This window comes from Vanessa tameamea, chromosome 10 (assembly GCF_037043105.1).
Source record: "Vanessa tameamea isolate UH-Manoa-2023 chromosome 10, ilVanTame1 primary haplotype, whole genome shotgun sequence".
Classification (NCBI taxonomy): Eukaryota; Metazoa; Arthropoda; class Insecta; order Lepidoptera; family Nymphalidae; genus Vanessa; species Vanessa tameamea.
The window spans coordinates 2900517-2920389 of NC_087318.1; the positions used below are offsets into that span (position 1 = coordinate 2900517).

The 19873-nt window shown below is 31.0% G+C and overlaps 1 protein-coding gene across 1 annotated transcript in view; it reads left to right on the forward strand.

Moving 5' to 3' along the window:
* The window catches only part of LOC113391682 (uncharacterized), a 99512-nt gene that overhangs the window by 26148 nt on the left and 53491 nt on the right, over positions 1-19873 (forward strand). The window contains exons 2-3 of the mRNA XM_026627732.2: positions 1260-3649; positions 3933-4069. Of these exons, the coding sequence (XP_026483517.2) occupies positions 1260-3649; positions 3933-4069 (2527 nt within the window). The remainder of the gene's footprint in view (positions 1-1259; positions 3650-3932; positions 4070-19873) is intronic.

Sequence of the window (19873 nt, forward strand, 5' to 3'; positions counted from 1 at the left end):
TACAAAAGAGAATGATAAATTGACTTATAATTATAATATATATAAAAAAATCTTGAGTTTTAATTAATTATAATTAAACGATACTGACAAAGTTAAGCAATCGCCACAATTATTAATTAATTAATATAAAATTAATAATTAATTTACTAAAAAAAAACAATTAGTACTTTTTTCCGCAAGTTACAGTGTTTTCATAATTCACACGTAATTGACAGGAAAAGTTTATGGACTATTTTGATATATATTTTTTTACGTTTATATCTCATTCAGATATTTTTGAAAATTACATAGTTAATTGATCTCCATTACAATAGATTAGAGACAATATAAATAATAGCTTATATAATAATAGGCAAATACAAGATATTTTTTTTCAATTTTATCCCCTGTAAAAACAATATTCCTTTTTTTATTTGTTAATTAATGTCGAGCTTTAGTCTTACCAATAAAAAAATACGGGTAGAAAAAAATATGTCCGTAACGTTCAAATATATGTTTTACTCAAATCCCCAATAATTGTTATGGTCGAATATTTATCACTTCGCGAACACTGGTTATTATTATTACGATATACGACTAAAATATAAACCGATGCCTTTGTTGTTAACGCGCAATTCTTTAAAATCTCCACCCATGACGGATCTACGAACCGTAGTGCGATAAATATTAGTTCAAGTCTATAATTTAGTAAGTTATTATTTCATAAAAATTACTCAATTTTAAAATACAAAATATTACGTGTAATAATTTAGCTTATCTATATGAAGTGAGAATAATTAACACAGAATTTCTACAAGAAACGATTATAAATTAATTGTTAGATAAATTTATTACTATTGACGTTGTTACAAGAACAAATAATTCCCTATTTAAAATTCTTGTGTGTAAATGTACAATACTTTGTATAAAACATTATATTGTAATCTTATACATCAACAATCTACCAATATAACGCATGATGAATTAATTAGATTGGATCGTACTGTTCTTGCAACAAGTCTATAAAAACATACCTCTATCTTTACTTATAAATGCTGTTTAATAGGCGATTAGTTAAACAAATCTGTGTTTTCTTTCGAATGTCAAATCAATGATGACACGAAGAGAGAAATCACTGTTTAACTAAACACTCGATATACAACGTTTACAAGGCCGCTAATTTTTTCAGTCTATATTCAATGACATATCTCTTTAAACAAGTACATGTATAAATATTCGTGAATACGTATTTAATGTGTTGTTTTTTTTTTGTGTTTCAGATACCTATCGATAGACATGGAAAATCAAGATCGTTAAGTCTTCGCAGTATTTATTCAAATGAGCCTCCTAAAATCAGAACCTTACAGTACAGTGATCTTAAAAATAGAGAAAATCCTGAAAAAATCTTAACTTCAGAATCAAAAGGAAATAATGAAGTAAAAGAAAAGTTATACTTTAAACCGTATACTTCATTAATACCAAAAATGAGTTTTAGCACGGAAAAGGTGGTTGAAAAAAATCCTCGTATTTTAGATTTACGAGAAAAATTAAATGAAATATCCAGAAAGCAAGAGCGTAACGTTGACAAAATGACTAAAGGGCTTATTAACGATATAACTCAACATTTGGTTGATGATAAAGACGGAGATGAATCTGGACCGTATAGTTTGTTATTTGATCTACAAACAAATCCCTCAACATCTTCGAAGCAAATGAGGCCAGATTCGTGGAGCTCAAAAGGATTAGATGAAGGCTTTGAATCCAATTCTCAAAACTCAAGCAGAATCACCAATTTGGCTAATAAAAGCTTGGAAAGATTACCAAATGTTCTAAATTTTGATGATAAGCCAATGAAGGAATTTGAATACTCATGTGAAAAAGAATTTAATTTTATTCCTAAAAAACCGTTTTGCACTCAATCCAGGTCAGATCTTTGTTTACAACTTAAATCTCATATACATTCTCGAACCTACGAAACGAACTTAAGCCCGAACGATAACTCACTAAGCAGAAATAACGAAGAGAATTCATTGGACGATAGTTTAGGTATTCTTACACCAGATCAAATGGACGATATATGTTATTTAGAAAACGCATTTTCTCCAACAGTTGAAGGTTTACCGATATTTTGTGATAATAATGAGTACAAGGCATCTCCAGACAATGGAGATACTCCTTCCACTGATCGAACCGACAGTAACTCGGCAGCATCTACCATACAAAATGATGGTTTTGAAAATATAAGTAACAAATGCAACAAATTAAGAGAATCTTTTGCGCCGCTAGCAACTTTGGATGCTATGGACCCCATTATGAGTGAAGACGGTAATTTCAAAGCATTTTGTTATTCCGTTGAAGAATCATCCGAGCAAGATAATAATTCTGTTAAAGATGACATTAATGTATGTAAAGAAGATTGTGTATCTAATCTAGTTGAAGAAGAATTTTTACCATCCATTCACGGAAGCATTTTGGAGCCAGCTAGTTCCATTGCTGATACAACTGTTAACTTAGATATTCCTTTGGATTGTAAACACGGGAATATTTTGGCATCGAATCGAATAGATCAAACTCCTTCGCCCGAAGATTTACCACTCGATAGTTCTGACTTGAATGGCGAAATCAGCACGTATTCACAGTTTTCTGCTTCAACTCTACACGATTCACAAACCTATTCAGACAGTAAAAACGATAAATCTATGGAAACTTCGAAAGTGTCTAATAGTTTTATAACAAGCATAACTAGTATTACTAGTTTGGATGGTTATCAAGGAGATGGGGAAATGTCACGACCAGTAAGTAGAAGTGCTGAACATAATATTGGACCAAGGGAAGACGCTATTGAAATGGACTGGCAAAATGTGCCTGTACCGAGAAGAGTCGATCCAATGACAGATTCCGATTTCTTTACGGAAAGCGACGCGGATGGTTTAGATGAACATATGCAACGTGGCGATCGGAGAGCACAAGTTATTGATGGAGCTCTTTACGGTGGAAAAAATAAGAATGGAAATGCTCCTTTAATAGTAAATAGAAGTGAAGATTCTTGTATGGAATCAAGTGGAGTTTACACAGACTTTGAGAATCAGCGTGCCTCACCTGTTTTCTTAAATGTTATAAACGACATGTCACCTGATTCAACGACATCTACACATTCAGAATGCAGCCAAAAAAGTTCTGGATGTGGCAAGATTAAGACATGCTTCACGCCTGTAGAGGACGTATTAGAAAAACAAAACTCTGTTATATCTCATGTTGTTGATGACGATGAAACTCCAAAAAATACAAGCAAAAGAAATTCTCTTAATAGCGTTAAAGATGTTAGATGTATTGAAAAAGGCAAAGAAGAGAAAAGAAGTTTCACATTAAAGAAGTATAAAATGCCTAAGCGGGACGTACCCAGTAAATTAAAAACTATGTTGGCCAGTCGAAAGACTGAGGTAACTAATAGTGTACAGAATAGTCCAAAATCCGTGAAAAAGCCAGAGAGACGCGACAATTTCTCGAAGAAAAATTCTATTGATACTAAAATTGATTACAAGACGAAATCGTTTAAAGATATTAAATCAAAGGTAGATTGTTCGTTTACATTACAACGGTCGCAAACTTCATGTAGTGTAACCAGAATGCTAAGCTCAAAATCATCAAATAACAATACGAAGCCTAAAAGGTAATTATGTTATATTTTCAATTTATATTTTTTTTATTCCGAGGTCCTGGGTTCAAACCCCAAATTAGGCCGATAAAAAGTTATTTATTATTGAGTTGTTATGGTTCCGGAGTCTAGAAGTAGGAAAACACTTCCAGATACTCAATTTGCCCTGTCCCGTCCTGTGTCGTAATGGATAGAGCAAGGAAAAAGATTGCACTTATATTTCGCAAATATTTGACAATAATTTTAAATGGAACTCATTAAAACGCTTAATAGTACCAAATATGTATATTCCTTTCAGTCGCCATATACGAATGCGAATGGAACTAGGATCAGCCAATGGCAGCGGAAAAAGCAGCTTGCACAGTTCTCAAAGTGACATCAGCGCGACCAGCACTCCTTTAGGAAAACACTCCAACAGCCGCTTCCCTTTGCTACGTAAGTTTATATTTAAAATAAATCTTATTTAATTACACGTGTTACCTATAAAATTGGACAAAATACAATTAGTAAATAACAAATATTTTTTCTAGTTTATGTGGTTGTTTTTGTGACGTTTGGAGTGCCTGTTTTTTTTAAAGAGCAATATCTTAATAAGAAGAAATTTCTTCTTTTTTATGAACAGTTATATTTTAGGTGTCACAAAAAGTTATAGTTACTGCTTAATATTCGCAATCCACGTTCCATCATCGCCCAAGTATATGAATTTTATGTACATTTATTAGTTCTAGCCAATATAACGCAGCATTATTTATCCGAATCGACAGTTCGATAAACAGCAAATTCATATTAATTAAAATTTGGTTTAAAACTTGAATATTAAAAGCTGTAATTAAATATAAAACAAGATATTTTATTGCCATAAGGCATAAACATGGATTAATATAGAATGGCAACTTTATAAGAAGAAATTAACTTAATAATATAAAGGTAAGGTTTCAATCTCGGCGATAAATGAAAACAAAAGTTTTGTGTTAACGGAAGAGTAGTTTATTTAGCATTATAATAATACAGACTAATATTTTTAATATAAAAATAAGCAAAAAGTAAATAAGCTACAATGAATACTTATAGTGGATAACTATTGCAAGACAATTAAAACATTGCATAGCAGCTGAATAGGACCTAACGTAAATTATAATGAGTTTATTGACATTTATACACAAAGTGATAACACCACCAACACACAGACACAGACTACCAATTCTATTTCTCACGAATTGTTTGCATTTTTAAGCTTATTTTGATTTATTGAGGATTCCATAAATTTTCATAGTAAAAGCAAAAAAAGGAAATTAACTTATCAAAAAAGTCACAATGGTAAAAAAACTGGTTTTGCAATGTCATGAATTTAGTTATGATAATCACGTGTTTGAGTGAGACTTTTCTTTTTGAACGTATTGAATTGTTTATATCTCGAGACATAAACAATTGTGTCAATTCTATCGCTATATGCCGCAGTATAGATATCGTTGCTTTATAAAAGGAAAAACATGATTATTTTCAAAATAATATTAGGATATAATGATTCTGTTATTTATAATGAAATAATAAGCCGATTATCTTTATATAAATAATATCAGTAAATTAGAGGCGCTGCTGTTTGTTTCCTTTAATCAGCTGGGCCTGCACAAATCAATGCAAAAGGTCGCTAGAGAAGTGACACGAGGAGGACCGCATGGCAACTGGCATTTCCTCTTGCCCGTCTAGCGAAGTTACTGTAGTTGAGTTGGCTCGGCAGTCGCCGGTGAGACGCGAGCCGGCGCGCGCCGTCTGCGCCACACTGTCGCGGTCGTGACGTCATCGTACTACACGAAAAATCAATGGTTCCCCTCCGTCCCTAAGGTTAACCGCATACCGCATTTTTATCAAAGGAAAATGTGACCTATGCCAGTGAAGTGTTAAAAACTACAGTTCAATGTCAAATGAGCAGATAACGTAAAGCAGTTCCTCATGTGAACGTTTTTCTTTAATGTACCTGTTTTTGTGTGGTGTCATAATTTTAATTCATAGAAAATATTAAAATAAAATAATTATTTAAATATTTACAAAAAAAAAAACGTCAAAAAAATAATAATTCCGAAACGAAATGTTAATTAACGGTCAAAATAGTACGTAAAATATACACATTTACCAGCTATCATAAAAATAGACGGTTAAATGTTACGTAAAGTTCGACAACGTCGTATTTAAATTAAATTAGTGTGTTCCGAGAAATATGCTTCTAGACCACGTAATCATATTGACAGTACAGTATTAACTCAGTTTTAAATCCGTCATACTTTTAATTTAATTTTTTCAAGTCAAGAAACAATTGAATAAACAATAGCTATACGCTAAACAGAAAACATTTCAAGTCGACCTTAGAATTCTATTATGCAGTAGAATTCCAAGTCTACGGTTAATTCCGTTTGTTATTTGTTAAGTAGCTTCACTTTAATTATCAACATTAAAAATATTGCATAGGTTAAAAAAAATAGCAAAAAACGTCATAAAAGTGAAGGCACTGTGTATTTACGCTTTGTTTCAAAGGAATACAAAAACAATTAAAAAAAAAAAACGATGTGAAAGTTCGGATTGCATTTCATCGTAATAGATACCCGGAGTAAATATTTATTATTTTGTTTCTTATTCGAAAATCATCATCAGAAAGTTTATTAAAAGTATGTCTATAGAATGCAAACTACTCGAAATATTCATTTAACGATTAATGTTTCTCGTCGCGTTCCAATCATACAATAATCAAAACTTCTATCCTATAAACCTTTCACTATATGACTGGCCGTGTATCAATCAACAGGCAAAAAGTAACTGTAATTTTTATGGAACATAATTTCTCCATAGCGCGTACTAAGTTAATATTGCACTATAACAAAAAAAAAATCTCGAAAAAAAAATGGCAACTTTTGCTAAAATGTTCAAATAAAAATAAGATTAATATTAGAGCATAAACGCTACAAGATTTTTAACCCACTGATACCCGTCGTCTTTATCACGAAAGGTATCGATCATTGAGATATAAAAGATCGACGCCTGACGTCCAATCATCTGTAGTTATAACATAAGCGTGATAGATGTTGTACATTTATCTTCTGTCGACCTTTCAAAGCGACACTATATAGTAGGTATAACAATGTAATGTATACTTGAATACACTCGTATTTAATTCAATTCTCGAGGGTACATATACTTTATATGTAAATACGATAGTTCCTTGTATTATTAATTAGTATCGGCAAGTATTTTAAGGTCTGGTGATCGACTATTACTGCTACTTGTGTAGAAACTGGAACTGCAGCGTTGATTAGCCATAAACCCCGCGGCGTTGGTATAAAATGGTCTAATGGTCTAGCAAGCAATGTTCGCGAGTGAAATCCGCTGGAAGGCGATGCAGTGTAACGGGTTATTCTCGTCGATGGATTTGTTGACGAGCCGAGAAACGTTGACCCCGTCGGAAAGGCGAAACCAAATACACTGTGAACTATCAAACTGCTGGCAAAGGTTTAGTTCCTTTATCAGGTGTCAAACTTTTTGATAACGATTTGCTATCTGTGGTGTTATCGTTAGAGTTATGAGATGTTTCATGCGGTAATCTCGGGATCAGAATTACCAGTCAATTGTAGATTGATAGTAAATATTATTAGACCATACAATATATGTCTCGGTATATTTATACACCTTTATCACTGATTGGATTTTATTGAAGAGCTAACAATAAAACTTTAATATGAAAAATAGTCACAACATAGTTGCTGATGTTTTAAGCACTATGCAATAAAAAACACTAAAAGTTTTTATACCAATATTTTAAATATCGAACCAATATAATTTGTCCCAGCTACTTGCCAATATATCCAACTACTAATTGGATAATGTTCTAGCGAACATCAACTACCACCATCAACAGAATCGAGCTTAAAATGTTAACAATATCAAGTCGATTATGGTTACGAAAGAAAAATATAAATATTTGAACAACACAATCGCTTCATTCAATGTATAAATTCAATTTTGTTGACATACAATTACAAATTGATACAATTGCATAATAGTTTAATGGGGTAAAGCCTACGTGACATAGCACTCTACTGTTATATATAGTATCTACTATTTTGACCCGTATTACATTTAGATGTCATTATTTGTATTTATTGCTCACGACGAATAGTTGGGCAATCTATGGGCAAAGTATAAGACATAATCTGTTTCTGAACTGCGAATCGAAATATGTTCCAAAATAATAATTCCCTAATAGTTTTTCATGTTCATTAACAAATTTTGATTTACAAAAATAAGGCGTCGGTTTTGTTTTTAGTGTTTAGTTTATCGAACAATGAAAGTTTAATACCTTACTTTTACATATTGCTACTTCCAATGGAAAAGGTTGTATGTATATATATATTTTATTGGTTTGGCTTGTGGTGTGTATAAATTAAGTGCCAATTTTAATAATTGCAAAATGTCGCGTCAATATTTTTTTAATCTGTGGTTTGAACGTTTGAAAAGCACCGTTGAAAGGGAAAATACAAATAAACATAACATAAGATAATAATTATTTAGCTTTTTCCTGCAAAGTACATTTTGTATATGATTGCTCCTGACGTGCGTGCGCAAACATGGGGTACTCTCATAATCCTATCGTTAAACTATCTGGCACGACCGAACAAAATTCAGGTGCAGACCAACGGCGTTTCATACTTTTCAAAGCTACAACACTCAATAGTAGACCTCGAGGTCGGCAAACTTGTAAGCCAGTAGACGAGCGAGGCAATGAGAAGCACTCGACACATGACTGCACGAACAGTAACGATACAACATTACTGCTTTTTGTCTGTGAGACCAAATTCCATACGACCTTACAACCGAATAGTATAATGGATTAACGAGAATCATTCTACCTACATGACACGACACCCGTCATTTCGCCCACTGCAGTTTACGAACACGAGTGACATTGACAAATACTAACAGTTTCGTTTACTTTAAACATATTTGTTTTGTTTACTCGTAGATCACTGAATGTTAAAACCTCGCATTTTTTATAAAGGTTATTTTAGTTAGTAAATTGATATTATCATTGAGATGTTAATAGCACATTTATTGGGATTTGGTATTATAAATTATGCAACTGCAAGAAAAGGGATGTTTTGTGTGTTGGTTTTCGACAACCATACGGGGTGCTAATAGAATTGATGATAAAAATAAAACAGTGCTTTAGTTAGACCTTATACACACACTATTCTACTTCGACTCCAACAACACAAAGTTGATTGTAATAATATTTCAACGGAATTCTTATATTTATACACACGTCTCTTATTTTATTTGTTAAATACTTGTGATTTTATAGAGATTTTCGTGTTTCTTTCACCCCTTTGGACCCATTTATTAAACAGTCGTAATAAAGTTTTGCGAATATGGCCTCTCAAACAGTCCTATCAGAGCTTTTGCAAATAGATTGCTTCATGTCTTATTTACTGCGCGTGTTTGTGTCACGGTCATTATTATTTGCTTATTTATTTAACACTATGACAGTTAACTTTGACATAATACAATGTGGAGAACATAATGATATTCCGTTCGTTAGATACGTATAAAATATATATTTATCAGTTAAGTAATCTCTAAATAATATCTAAATGACTATATAGTTCTGTTCTTTCATTATTTAATTCTTCTTCTGTTTATCATATTTAATTAACAAATCATCAATCATTGTTCAATTAGAAATATATTTAAAGAAAGCGAGTTTTACAAATTTAATTTTGTTTTAAAATTCGTAATACGCCATTTTTTACGTTATTACTATCTTCGACTTTAATAATCAATATTGAAAGAAAAAAACATCCACAACAAATAGCGCACTTAGATTTCCTATAGAAGCTTATTTTAGTAATTTATAGAATATACCATTTACAACATAGTTAAGTGTGAAATTGTCATCTTTATTTCGTATTTATCGGCTGAGATAAAAATAATATGTCATTAATCAAACATCGCAAATGTATTTAATGACGTAACTATTTATGTACCTACAAAAGATATTTAATAGTTTCCAAGAAACAGCATCGTCGGTATAGGATTTAATACCGGATCTCTCGGAATATGTAACTTAATAATAAATGAAACAATATATTTTGAAATCAAAGTTAAATGTCATTGCATAATATGTCAATAGAACTATTGTTTGAACCTCTGAAATTTTAAATCCATTTTATTGGTAAAGTTTACGTATGTCTGCAATATATGTATGTCGACTAGTTTGTGCCCGTGGTCTCACGCTCATGTGAGCGGCTGGAGCCAGGTCTTAGGTACCTATGGTAGATAACGGTCCATTTCTGTAACACTGACAACTTGTTTCCAAATGTAATGATGATCGGTTGAGTTGTGGAGACGTGAAAGCAAAAGCAAATTCACTTTCGAATGTAAATTTGCCTTCTGTTACCCGTCCGCTTCTCTATTTAAATAAACCTGAAAAAGGTGTGAAGGATTAAGGGAATTCAAAAATTAAAAGCATTTAAACATCTATGGACAATTCCGCGTTGATTGGTCATAGTCTTATACCGATACGTTCGGTAGTTTTCACGTGGTTGTCAGAAAATTACTATATATATGTATATTTATATATATAGATTACATAGGATGTGCTTTGCATAAGTCTACAATGTCCAAGCTGAGCATTGTTGGTTCAGTGGCGTACCTTAAGAACGGTCTAGCTGTGGACGACTATACCTTGTCGATAATGATGAAATGACTATAACTACCAGCTTAGAAATCCGTAAAAGTCAACGATAACTTCTGATAAGGTGTTCGGATTTAGCGAGGTCATGATTTGTTACAGCTATTACTTTAAAACTATTGAAATTCACCATCTTAAATCCAAAACGAATTATTATAAATAAAACTTTGAAAACGATAATTCGCAAAAACATTCGTGAATTATAATACACGAACTGTTTTAGTGTCTTCTCCTCTCTCTTCGTTTCATCATCTTTGACGTACAATTAAAAAAAAAAGTAAAAATTGTCTTCGACGTTTTACATCTATAAAAATAAATCTTACAAAGATGCATATTAATACTTTTATCTTCAAAGCATGTTTATAACATGCTCATTTAAATGTACTCGCAATTACAGGGAAACGCAAGACATTAAATCATTTTTACGAGATATAATTATTTACGTTAAGCTATAAAGGATCATTTGAGCTAACGCTGGCTCGAATAGACATTCGAGCAAACGAATAGTAAACCTACTACTAATTAAGTTGCTCACTGTAAGATACACAACAATACAATGCAGGATAGTTTTGCATCCAGACAATTGTATGAGGAGTACCTATTCGTGGTTTTGTGACCGCAAGAAACCGGTTACAATATATTATACAGGTGGTTGCTTTGGAACTGGTTCCAAATTATTTAAAAATACCATGTAGATAAGCGGTAAACAAACCGATGTTGCTTAACCATATCAAGTCTACTTTTACTTGGAGGATATATCAATGGAAATAATTGGGTTAATTGCTCCTTAACTTTTATCTGTGATTATAAATAACACATACAGAAAATACTTTGATTATTCATATAAAATAAAAAAAAGCTAAGATATTCATAAAATATTTATAAAAGATAATTAGTGGAGCGCCCAAGGGTTTTAACCTCGGAAAATGGTTACAGTGAATGTTTTTTTTTTGGTTGAGGTGGAATTTTGTTCTTTATACTATAACTTTCAAAGTTTACCAAAAAATTTTTTGTGCTTTTTTAAATTTTAATTGAAAAAAGATAAAAAAAAACTATTTAAAAGAAAAGTAACTTCTCCTCAAGATTTTTTATTTCTTCGTGTAATTTGATTAAAAACTGCAATTAATATTAAAGAATTGAATAATTGGTAGATGATTGAAGGTCAATTCAAGTAAAATAAAAAATTATAATAATTAATAAAATGCACTAAATATTGTTAATTTTTATTTATTAAAGGTTTCAAAAATTGGGTAAACCATGTACCATTATCGTGGCTGATAAGCATAGTTACGTACTATGTGAAAAATTAGGTTCAGCATCCAAAACGAACTCATATTTGGGTGAAATTATAAAAATAAGCAGAGTTTTGTGGACTGTGGACTGTGAATGAGTGGAGTTGCTTCGAGCAAAGGACAGGATGGATTATTACCTCACCTGCAAACTAAATTCGTTTATGGCCATGCAAGTTGTCAACAAAAATATATTGAAATTTATAAGAAGAAGCAAAATGAAACTTCATGTTCACCTCAGAAAAAAAACTTTGAAGTAGCACTGATGTATTAAACTTTGATTAGGAAAAAAAGCTGATAAAGCAAAAGAAGCAAAATGTGACTCCATTATGAATTTTATAGCCGTACAGAATAATGACTATTATCGTGAAATTCGTCAAAAAAATTATTGCAGGTCAATGACTTAAAATAGCAAAATAAACCAAAATTTTGTTTTAAATGTTACTTTTTTTCGATTATCATTGAATTACTCTATTTTCCACTTATTATGCTTTTAGAAAAATATAAACCAACTTTATTTTGGATATAAAAAAACATTTTACAGCCTAAAATGCCTCATACTATTTGAATCATCTATTTAAAAAAAAAAAAATCAAAAGCACAAATTTTCAATAGGTTAACTTTTTTATTTATGCTATTAGCTAAACATTCAATTTTTTTATTTATTTTTTAATCCACTGTAACAAAAGTCCGAGGTTTGTATGATTTTGACGTTCTAGGCACTCCACTAAATATATATTATGAACATTATTATATCTAATAGTTTTATTTTCATTATGGGTTTAATTATACAGGTCAAATAAAACAAATATTTTATCGACATATTTTTAATTAAATGAAATTATTTTTTTATTAAACGACGTAATAATAATTAAAAATGATTCTTTGAGCCCAATCTCTTTTAAAAAAAGAACGTTCTAATCTCCAACCCAAAATTACTATTTAGAATTAAATTACAAACAGTATAATTGGTATGAACTTCGAAAGCTAAACGATATCGCTGTTCGTACTTGTTTTCTTCTTGTTATGTTTCTGATTCTCACTTCAAGATATCTCATTGAATAATTTTAACGTTAGTGTTTGTTGAACTAGAAAGTAGATGATCGATTAACTGCGCTAATAATTAATGTTCTAACGTGTAACGCAGGCTGATAACTGGTTTTGTTTTTGCATTTATGAATTATAATAATTATAATTCATAGATGCAAGAGTTTTGCATTGTTTGTTGAATATTAATATAATAAAGCACTAGATAATATTAATACTCATTAATATTATCTAGTGTTTTATTCGTTCTTTTAATATATTAATGACTTACCAATTATTTACATAAAGCCCATAATTGGATCCAAATAAAAATTAAAAAATATTTTCTGTACCTATCAATCATGACCGCGTGAAATGTGACGCAATTGCTATCAGCATTATCCCGTTAAATTGCAATTCCGATCCTTTGTACAAAAAATGAACCATTCATATGTCACCGGTGGATATAATGTTATGATTTCTTACATATAGAATATGTAAAATTTACATTGATGAAATTAACGCGTGTTTACAAATAGATATTGAAAGTAGCAATTGTACAAATCATGACCGCGTGGAATGCTGAAATGAACCAGCCCCTCTGTCACCAATAAACCGAGGTTTTATGTGTAACATAGTTTTTTATTTTCAAGTTTCGAAGTAATTTTATAACTTACAAAATAAACAGCTTCCAGAACGAAGTGGTAACCAAGGCGAGCGAACTACTTTCCTTTTAAATATTTCATTAATCTTTACGGTAAAGGTTATTAAATTGTAATCCATACTAATATTACAAATGCGAAAGTAACTCTGTCTGTCTGTTGCTTTTTCACGGCCGAACCTCTGGACCGAATTTGATGAAATTTAGTTTGAAGTAAGCTTGATCTCTGAGGAAGAACATGGCTGACTACTTTTAATGCCAATACCTTTTGACCAATCCCCAAAAGTAAGGGCGACTAGTCTTAAATAAATATAAAAAAAACGTTATTAAACTAGTGTATATGTTACTGTAAAAGCTCGAACTAACCACCGGTGTACACACACCACACCTCCGACGCTCATAACGAGCCCCCCCCCCCCTTTTTGCCAACGAAGCCGCTCACACAGTCCACTCCACTGGTCGGAGAAGTACCAGGAGTTTATCATTCCAACCTAACCTAACTTAACATGTAAATCCTAAGATTTACCAAGTGAATGATGTGTAAAAGTTCGAATCCCAAAGTTTTATGGACATTTACCATTCATAATCGGTAAATCTAAGGTTTTACTGGAAAATCTTAAGATTTACCGTAGTTCTAGCTTTTACAGTAGCATATACATTAAATTGGATTGAGACTTGAATTGCAATCATAAATAAAAAAGCTAATAACTTGTTGTTCATCCAACACATGGAACATTTCTTACTGTGTTGGAAAATACAACATCTTTGAAAACAAGTTGATTTATAAACAAAAATTAAGTAGAGGTGCTTATGCTTAAGCATCCTTATTGGCTGGCACTCGCATTCTTTAAGATTCGCGTTTTCAAAAGTGAGAAGTTTTTCAATTCCATATTATCAGTGATTAATATGTTGTTAATGTCGTGAGACCCATACAATATTGTACGTTGCTACTAAAACCTAAGTATTTTGTTTCATGGCTGTAATTTTATGGGCTATGCTGTTTATGCTCGGAGACAGCACGTTCGCGTAACTAATGGTAACGCGTTTCGACTTTGTAATTTAATGTTACGTGACTTCAATAATTATACCACTTTCGATCGTCTTATTCGATAACCATGTGAAGTTCGGCAACGTAAGTATGCGTACGCGTATGGGACCGCGTAATAAAAATAATTATTATTACAGAACATTGTGATATTTTCTATTATATGTATGTATTCATACTTGCATGCAGCACGTATGGAATTACTGATTTTCGTATTTGTATAAAGAATTGTGTCCAAATCAATTTTATTATTTATTACTAGTTTCCGTCTGCGCCTTTGCCCGCGTTTGTCCGTCGTTTTTGTTTGCAATACAAAAATGACGGTATCTTTGGTTTTACTCGGTTGAATTTCAATGTTAAAAAAAATAATTTCGTTAATATTTTTTTAAATTTTTATATTTTCTTTATCATACGATCACTAGGATCGACAACTTATAACTAATATAGTTCATACTTTTCTTGGTGGTAGATTTATCTATGTGCTAACCCGTCTGGTTAGGTTGCACCCTCACATCAGATAATGTACCGCAAAACAGCAATACTTTATATTTTATTTTACTTAACATTTTAGTTTCCAAAGTTGGTGGTGCATTGGCGATGTAAGGAATGGTTAATATGTCTTACAGAGACAATTTTCGGCGAAGAAAACTAACTATCAGGAGGGGGAGGAGGTCCTTCGCCAGACCGCCTACCAATATAAAAAAAAAACAATTTAGTACGTTAGTAATATTTTGTGTTAAGGTGAAGAAGAGTGTAATACAATGTTGTAAATCGCCAGCTATGAAGGTAGCGCGCTATAATATTATACTTTAAAAATACGATAAATTGAAATCTTCTTTTAAAACATGTCCGTTCTTTAAAAATATAAAGATAAATACGTGGCTCAGCCCACAGTGATGTCGAACAAGCCGGATGTTAATTTGCGCATCCTCTTATATTGTTGTTTGTAAAACGATGGTGTTTATTGAACCAATGTATAGGTAGGTATAAATAATGTAGATCGTTCAAGTGACACATATAGGCGCGCCTTGGAGATAAACCTACTCGTGGTCGTGATGTGAGGCGCTCTTATGCCGTCGTGCACCCTCTCCGCCGCTGTTTTGTACTCTTGTGTGGCACGTATGCTACATAATTCGTTGTTATATACTATTATAATATTAAGAAAATTCTTATTATATTCAATTTTTTTTTTGAGATTATTTAAAACTGATACCTGAGTACTTTATAACCAATACTCTACCTGATACTCATGATTTTACACGCATATATTACTTACTCTACATAACTGCAGAGATTTTGTTTTTAAATAACTTTAAAAAAGTACGTTATCGATTATTGAAGTCATAGTCAAAAACTTTTAAATAAAAAAAAAAAAAACAAAAACTTATTTCTTAGTTTAACGTAAATTTATTTTTTAAGAATTTAGGACAGTATCTAACATTACTGTTTTTATTTTGTATGTAATAAAAAAAGTCTGAGTCAATTTTACACGCAGGTAAGTTTCTGATATTGATTTTGTAAAAAAAAAAAATTACTTTCAATTTTACCTTTATGCAATACAATGAAGCAGGCTTAATGTAATTTAGCAAAAGTGTTCTTTATTACATACAATATCGTTTGTTAATGTGACACCAAAGAATAACACATCATTTTGTATAAATACAAATTCAAATTTTACATCCATATTTTTGTGTCAAAATTAATTTATCCTCATATATTCGTAATTGATTAGTATTTTATTGTTGCTTCATTATAAAATTTAAATCTACCGTTAATTAAAAACTACGACGATCAAATCGTGTGTGGGCTACAGATAAACATTTCAGTGACATCTCAAGTTTTATTTTTAGTCTGTGGATACACACAGACACACTATAATATTGAATATATTCTTCGACTTAACTTAGATGATGTATTAGTTAAGTGGTGTAGGAATAAATGTCTTACGAATGAATTATTATAATTTACGACAAACGACGTAAATAAAACGTTGATGAGATTTTGGTAATTATTTCACCGTCGGCGCAGGCGACTATTTCCTTCCCGAGACTGCATTTTGGAATATAGCCAAGACGGTCTCGGTTATGTTTTGTTATTACGAAATTCCGCCAAATCTGTTGCAATAGACCGACCTCAATTTAAGCCACCATGTTTATATGAGCCAGTAGCATTATGATTGAAATAGAAGTAATGTATCAATATATTATGTGATCAAAGTTAATCCTTAAGGTGCGTTTTCACTGAAGTAACCGGTAAATTCAACCAAAGTTCTATGACACCTTTTTTTGTCGCTTTTATTTGTGCCGTTAGGGTACAGATTTTTTCGTCAATGTGCGATAGAGAGATATGACACATTAAGCCAGCTGGTAATAGTTGTCAATTAATATCTTAGCAGATGTATGAATTTCTGAAAGTCATCAAAAATTACACAACAATTAATTATTTTATTGACAACTTAATTACAGAAAGTTATCTCTTACTCGTGTACGTAATTTATTTATGTTTGCTTACAATTTATTATTATTGATATGATATTTACGTATTATAAATTACGTAGATGTTTATTATTGGTTCTTGTCTAACGTAGTTAATATTTCAACAAATGTTTATAATTATATTGAATAGACTATTATAGAATTTTCTTTAATTAAAAATTTACTTTATTTTTATACACACATTGTCATGGTTGGATCGTTTTAAAACCTCTTCATCTATCCATAATATCTAAAGTGAAGAATGAATCTTGTCTTAGTGAATTGGATCATAAGATTCGCTTGAGCGAATTTTCTGTCCTATTAACCAACGAACTTATCAGCCAGGAATCATGTCTACTATAAACTGTTCATGAAATTTATATATTCTTCTAATATTCCGATAGTCTATCTAACAATTCCGTGGAAGTCGGTGCGTTGAATACTCGCGTTACATATTTGGTTTGCGTTTTATGGGTAAGTTTGTAAAAAAACGTGTTGGTACTCAAAAATATTAATTGTTATGCCGACTAAATTTTTATGCTTAACTTAATGACTAACAATTAACCCATATTTGGCAATGGGGTCGTTCATGCCCCATTAAAAAACACAAATAAAAACTATAAATGAGTATTACTCTAGGGTAAGATCTTTAGTGGACAGTATTATAAGCGAAAAAAAAATTAAAATCGTTGCCAAAATAGTTCTGGTCATTTATGTGTATATTGGGTGTTGAATATTATTATACGATGTCAATTTAAAGTCATCAAGGAGGTTTTAAATAAATCCATACCTATGTTTGAACGAGATTATATTTTAGTCGCGATGCCGTGTTTCGCATTCTGTATTATTTATAAACATTATGAGTTGATGACAATTATAACCACCTGCACATTTTAAGTAGATCACAGATGAGCGCATTTTGTCGTAAAGTTTTATTATACCGTATATCCATCCATTTCAAGAGTATAATATTTTAATTTTAAAAGATAATTAAATAAGCTATGCTTGCAACACTGGTTGAAGTTCGTAAATAACCAAAAATATAACGCGATTATATTTAACACTAACTTACGTATATAAACATTCAATATTTGCACATTTACAATTATGATTTAATCTTGAGATATTTTTAAATACTTATAATCTTCCTTGCTTAAACGCCGACATCCTACCATTGTTTAAAATAACTTTAATTGTCACACGCTTTTTATAAACGAAGTTTTATTTAAGATTTTTGTTCAAAATATCAATTTATGTGTTATTTATTTCGAAAAAGATTAAAAAACCGAATTGGTAAGTATAAAAAAAAACGGTAAATATAACGTTATTCTACGATATTTAACGTTGATAGAATGTTATTTTAATCAAATATACTTATCGGTAAATAATAAATTATTATTAGGTATACATTTGATTATTAATTGTTGTTTTATTAGCATTAGTCAAAAATGCGGCCATACATAATACATATATAATTTATTTGTCTAAAAGGAAATTTCTTAAAACATATTAACATATTCTAAAATTATACCATATATAAAAAACTGTTACCGATCACTGTAACGGTATACTCGGTTAGTTTTTTTTTAAATTTATAATATGTAAATAAGACAATCTGATGGGAAGCGATTACCACCGCAGATAAACATTGGCGCTATTAGAAATATTAACAATTCCTCATCCATCGACAATGCGCAACTAATAGAGAGACTACTAGACTAATAGAGAAATAAGATGTTAAGTCCCTCGTACCAGTAGTTACACTGATTTAGTTATTCCTTATTCATAATAATACGACGCTTATACACATAGGGCGCACAAAAAAACGTTGTAATTCTATTTTTGATTTTTATTTGTATTCAATGTTTTTTTACGTAAATAAAATTAATATTAAGTTAATAAATTACAGTATGTAGTCGGATATTTTTTTTCGAACCATCATCGTTTTTCATTTTATTGTATATTTTCGTCTTCGTATTTGCAATAGTTACATTTGCGTCGTTTTTATTAATTCTGTAACTCTGTTCTCAAATATTTTAGTTCTGTTACACAATATTGGTTGGTGGGGATAACACATGCGAGTATGATTTCTTTCATATCGTAGACTATAGTACTCAAAGTCACCTGTCATTTATGGACCGTGTTTATGTTAATTAAACGCTAAATACTTGTGTCTGGAAAAGTTTTGCTGTGTTTTGTTTTATTAAATAGTGATGTAGTGTTTGTGATATTTTGAAGTTAATTGATTTGAAATATTTTACGTGTACATGTTTTTTTTTTTTATTAAATATATTTTGTAGTTCCATTACTTGTGGGGCAATGTATACAGTTTAACAACAGAATTCCAGAAACTGGATTCGCTTATAAATTGTAAAAAACAAAAACTTAAAGGAACGTTTGTTTACAAAAGGTTATTACACAATTATATAATAGCATACCTCCGGAATGTCGAATCGTCTCCTGTCTAGGTGTTTATTTATAATAGTAAATAATTACAAAATTTGTTAGAAAGTTCTTCTAAGGTCAAAGTTTCTTCTTTTTCGAACGATTGGTAGTTTTTGTTTACTTTATCACAGGTTTATAATTTTAGCAATCAAATGGTGTAAACGTATACCTATGGATGAGTTTGTATACACGGCAATAACATCGCTAAAGTAATCATTATTAATGCGGAACTTTTATTGTATAGCATTTATTTACAAATTAAATATTAATTAGACTAAAAATTCAAGACGTTAATAGCCTGTTACGTTTAAGTATTTATATTAAGATTGTGTTATTTGAATAAAAAATCATAAAACTTAAGCAGATAGTTACTTAAAAGTGAGATATTGCTTAAAAGCTAAAATGTGTTACAAAATCGTATCCCATATTTCACGCCCGCATGCTTCTCAAAGCGTATGAATAAATGGTTATTACGACTTATTGCGAAGCGCAACTGCGCTCGCGTCACGCCGCGTCGCCGCCTGTTGCAAGTACGTTTACTACGATATAAACCACTATCACTT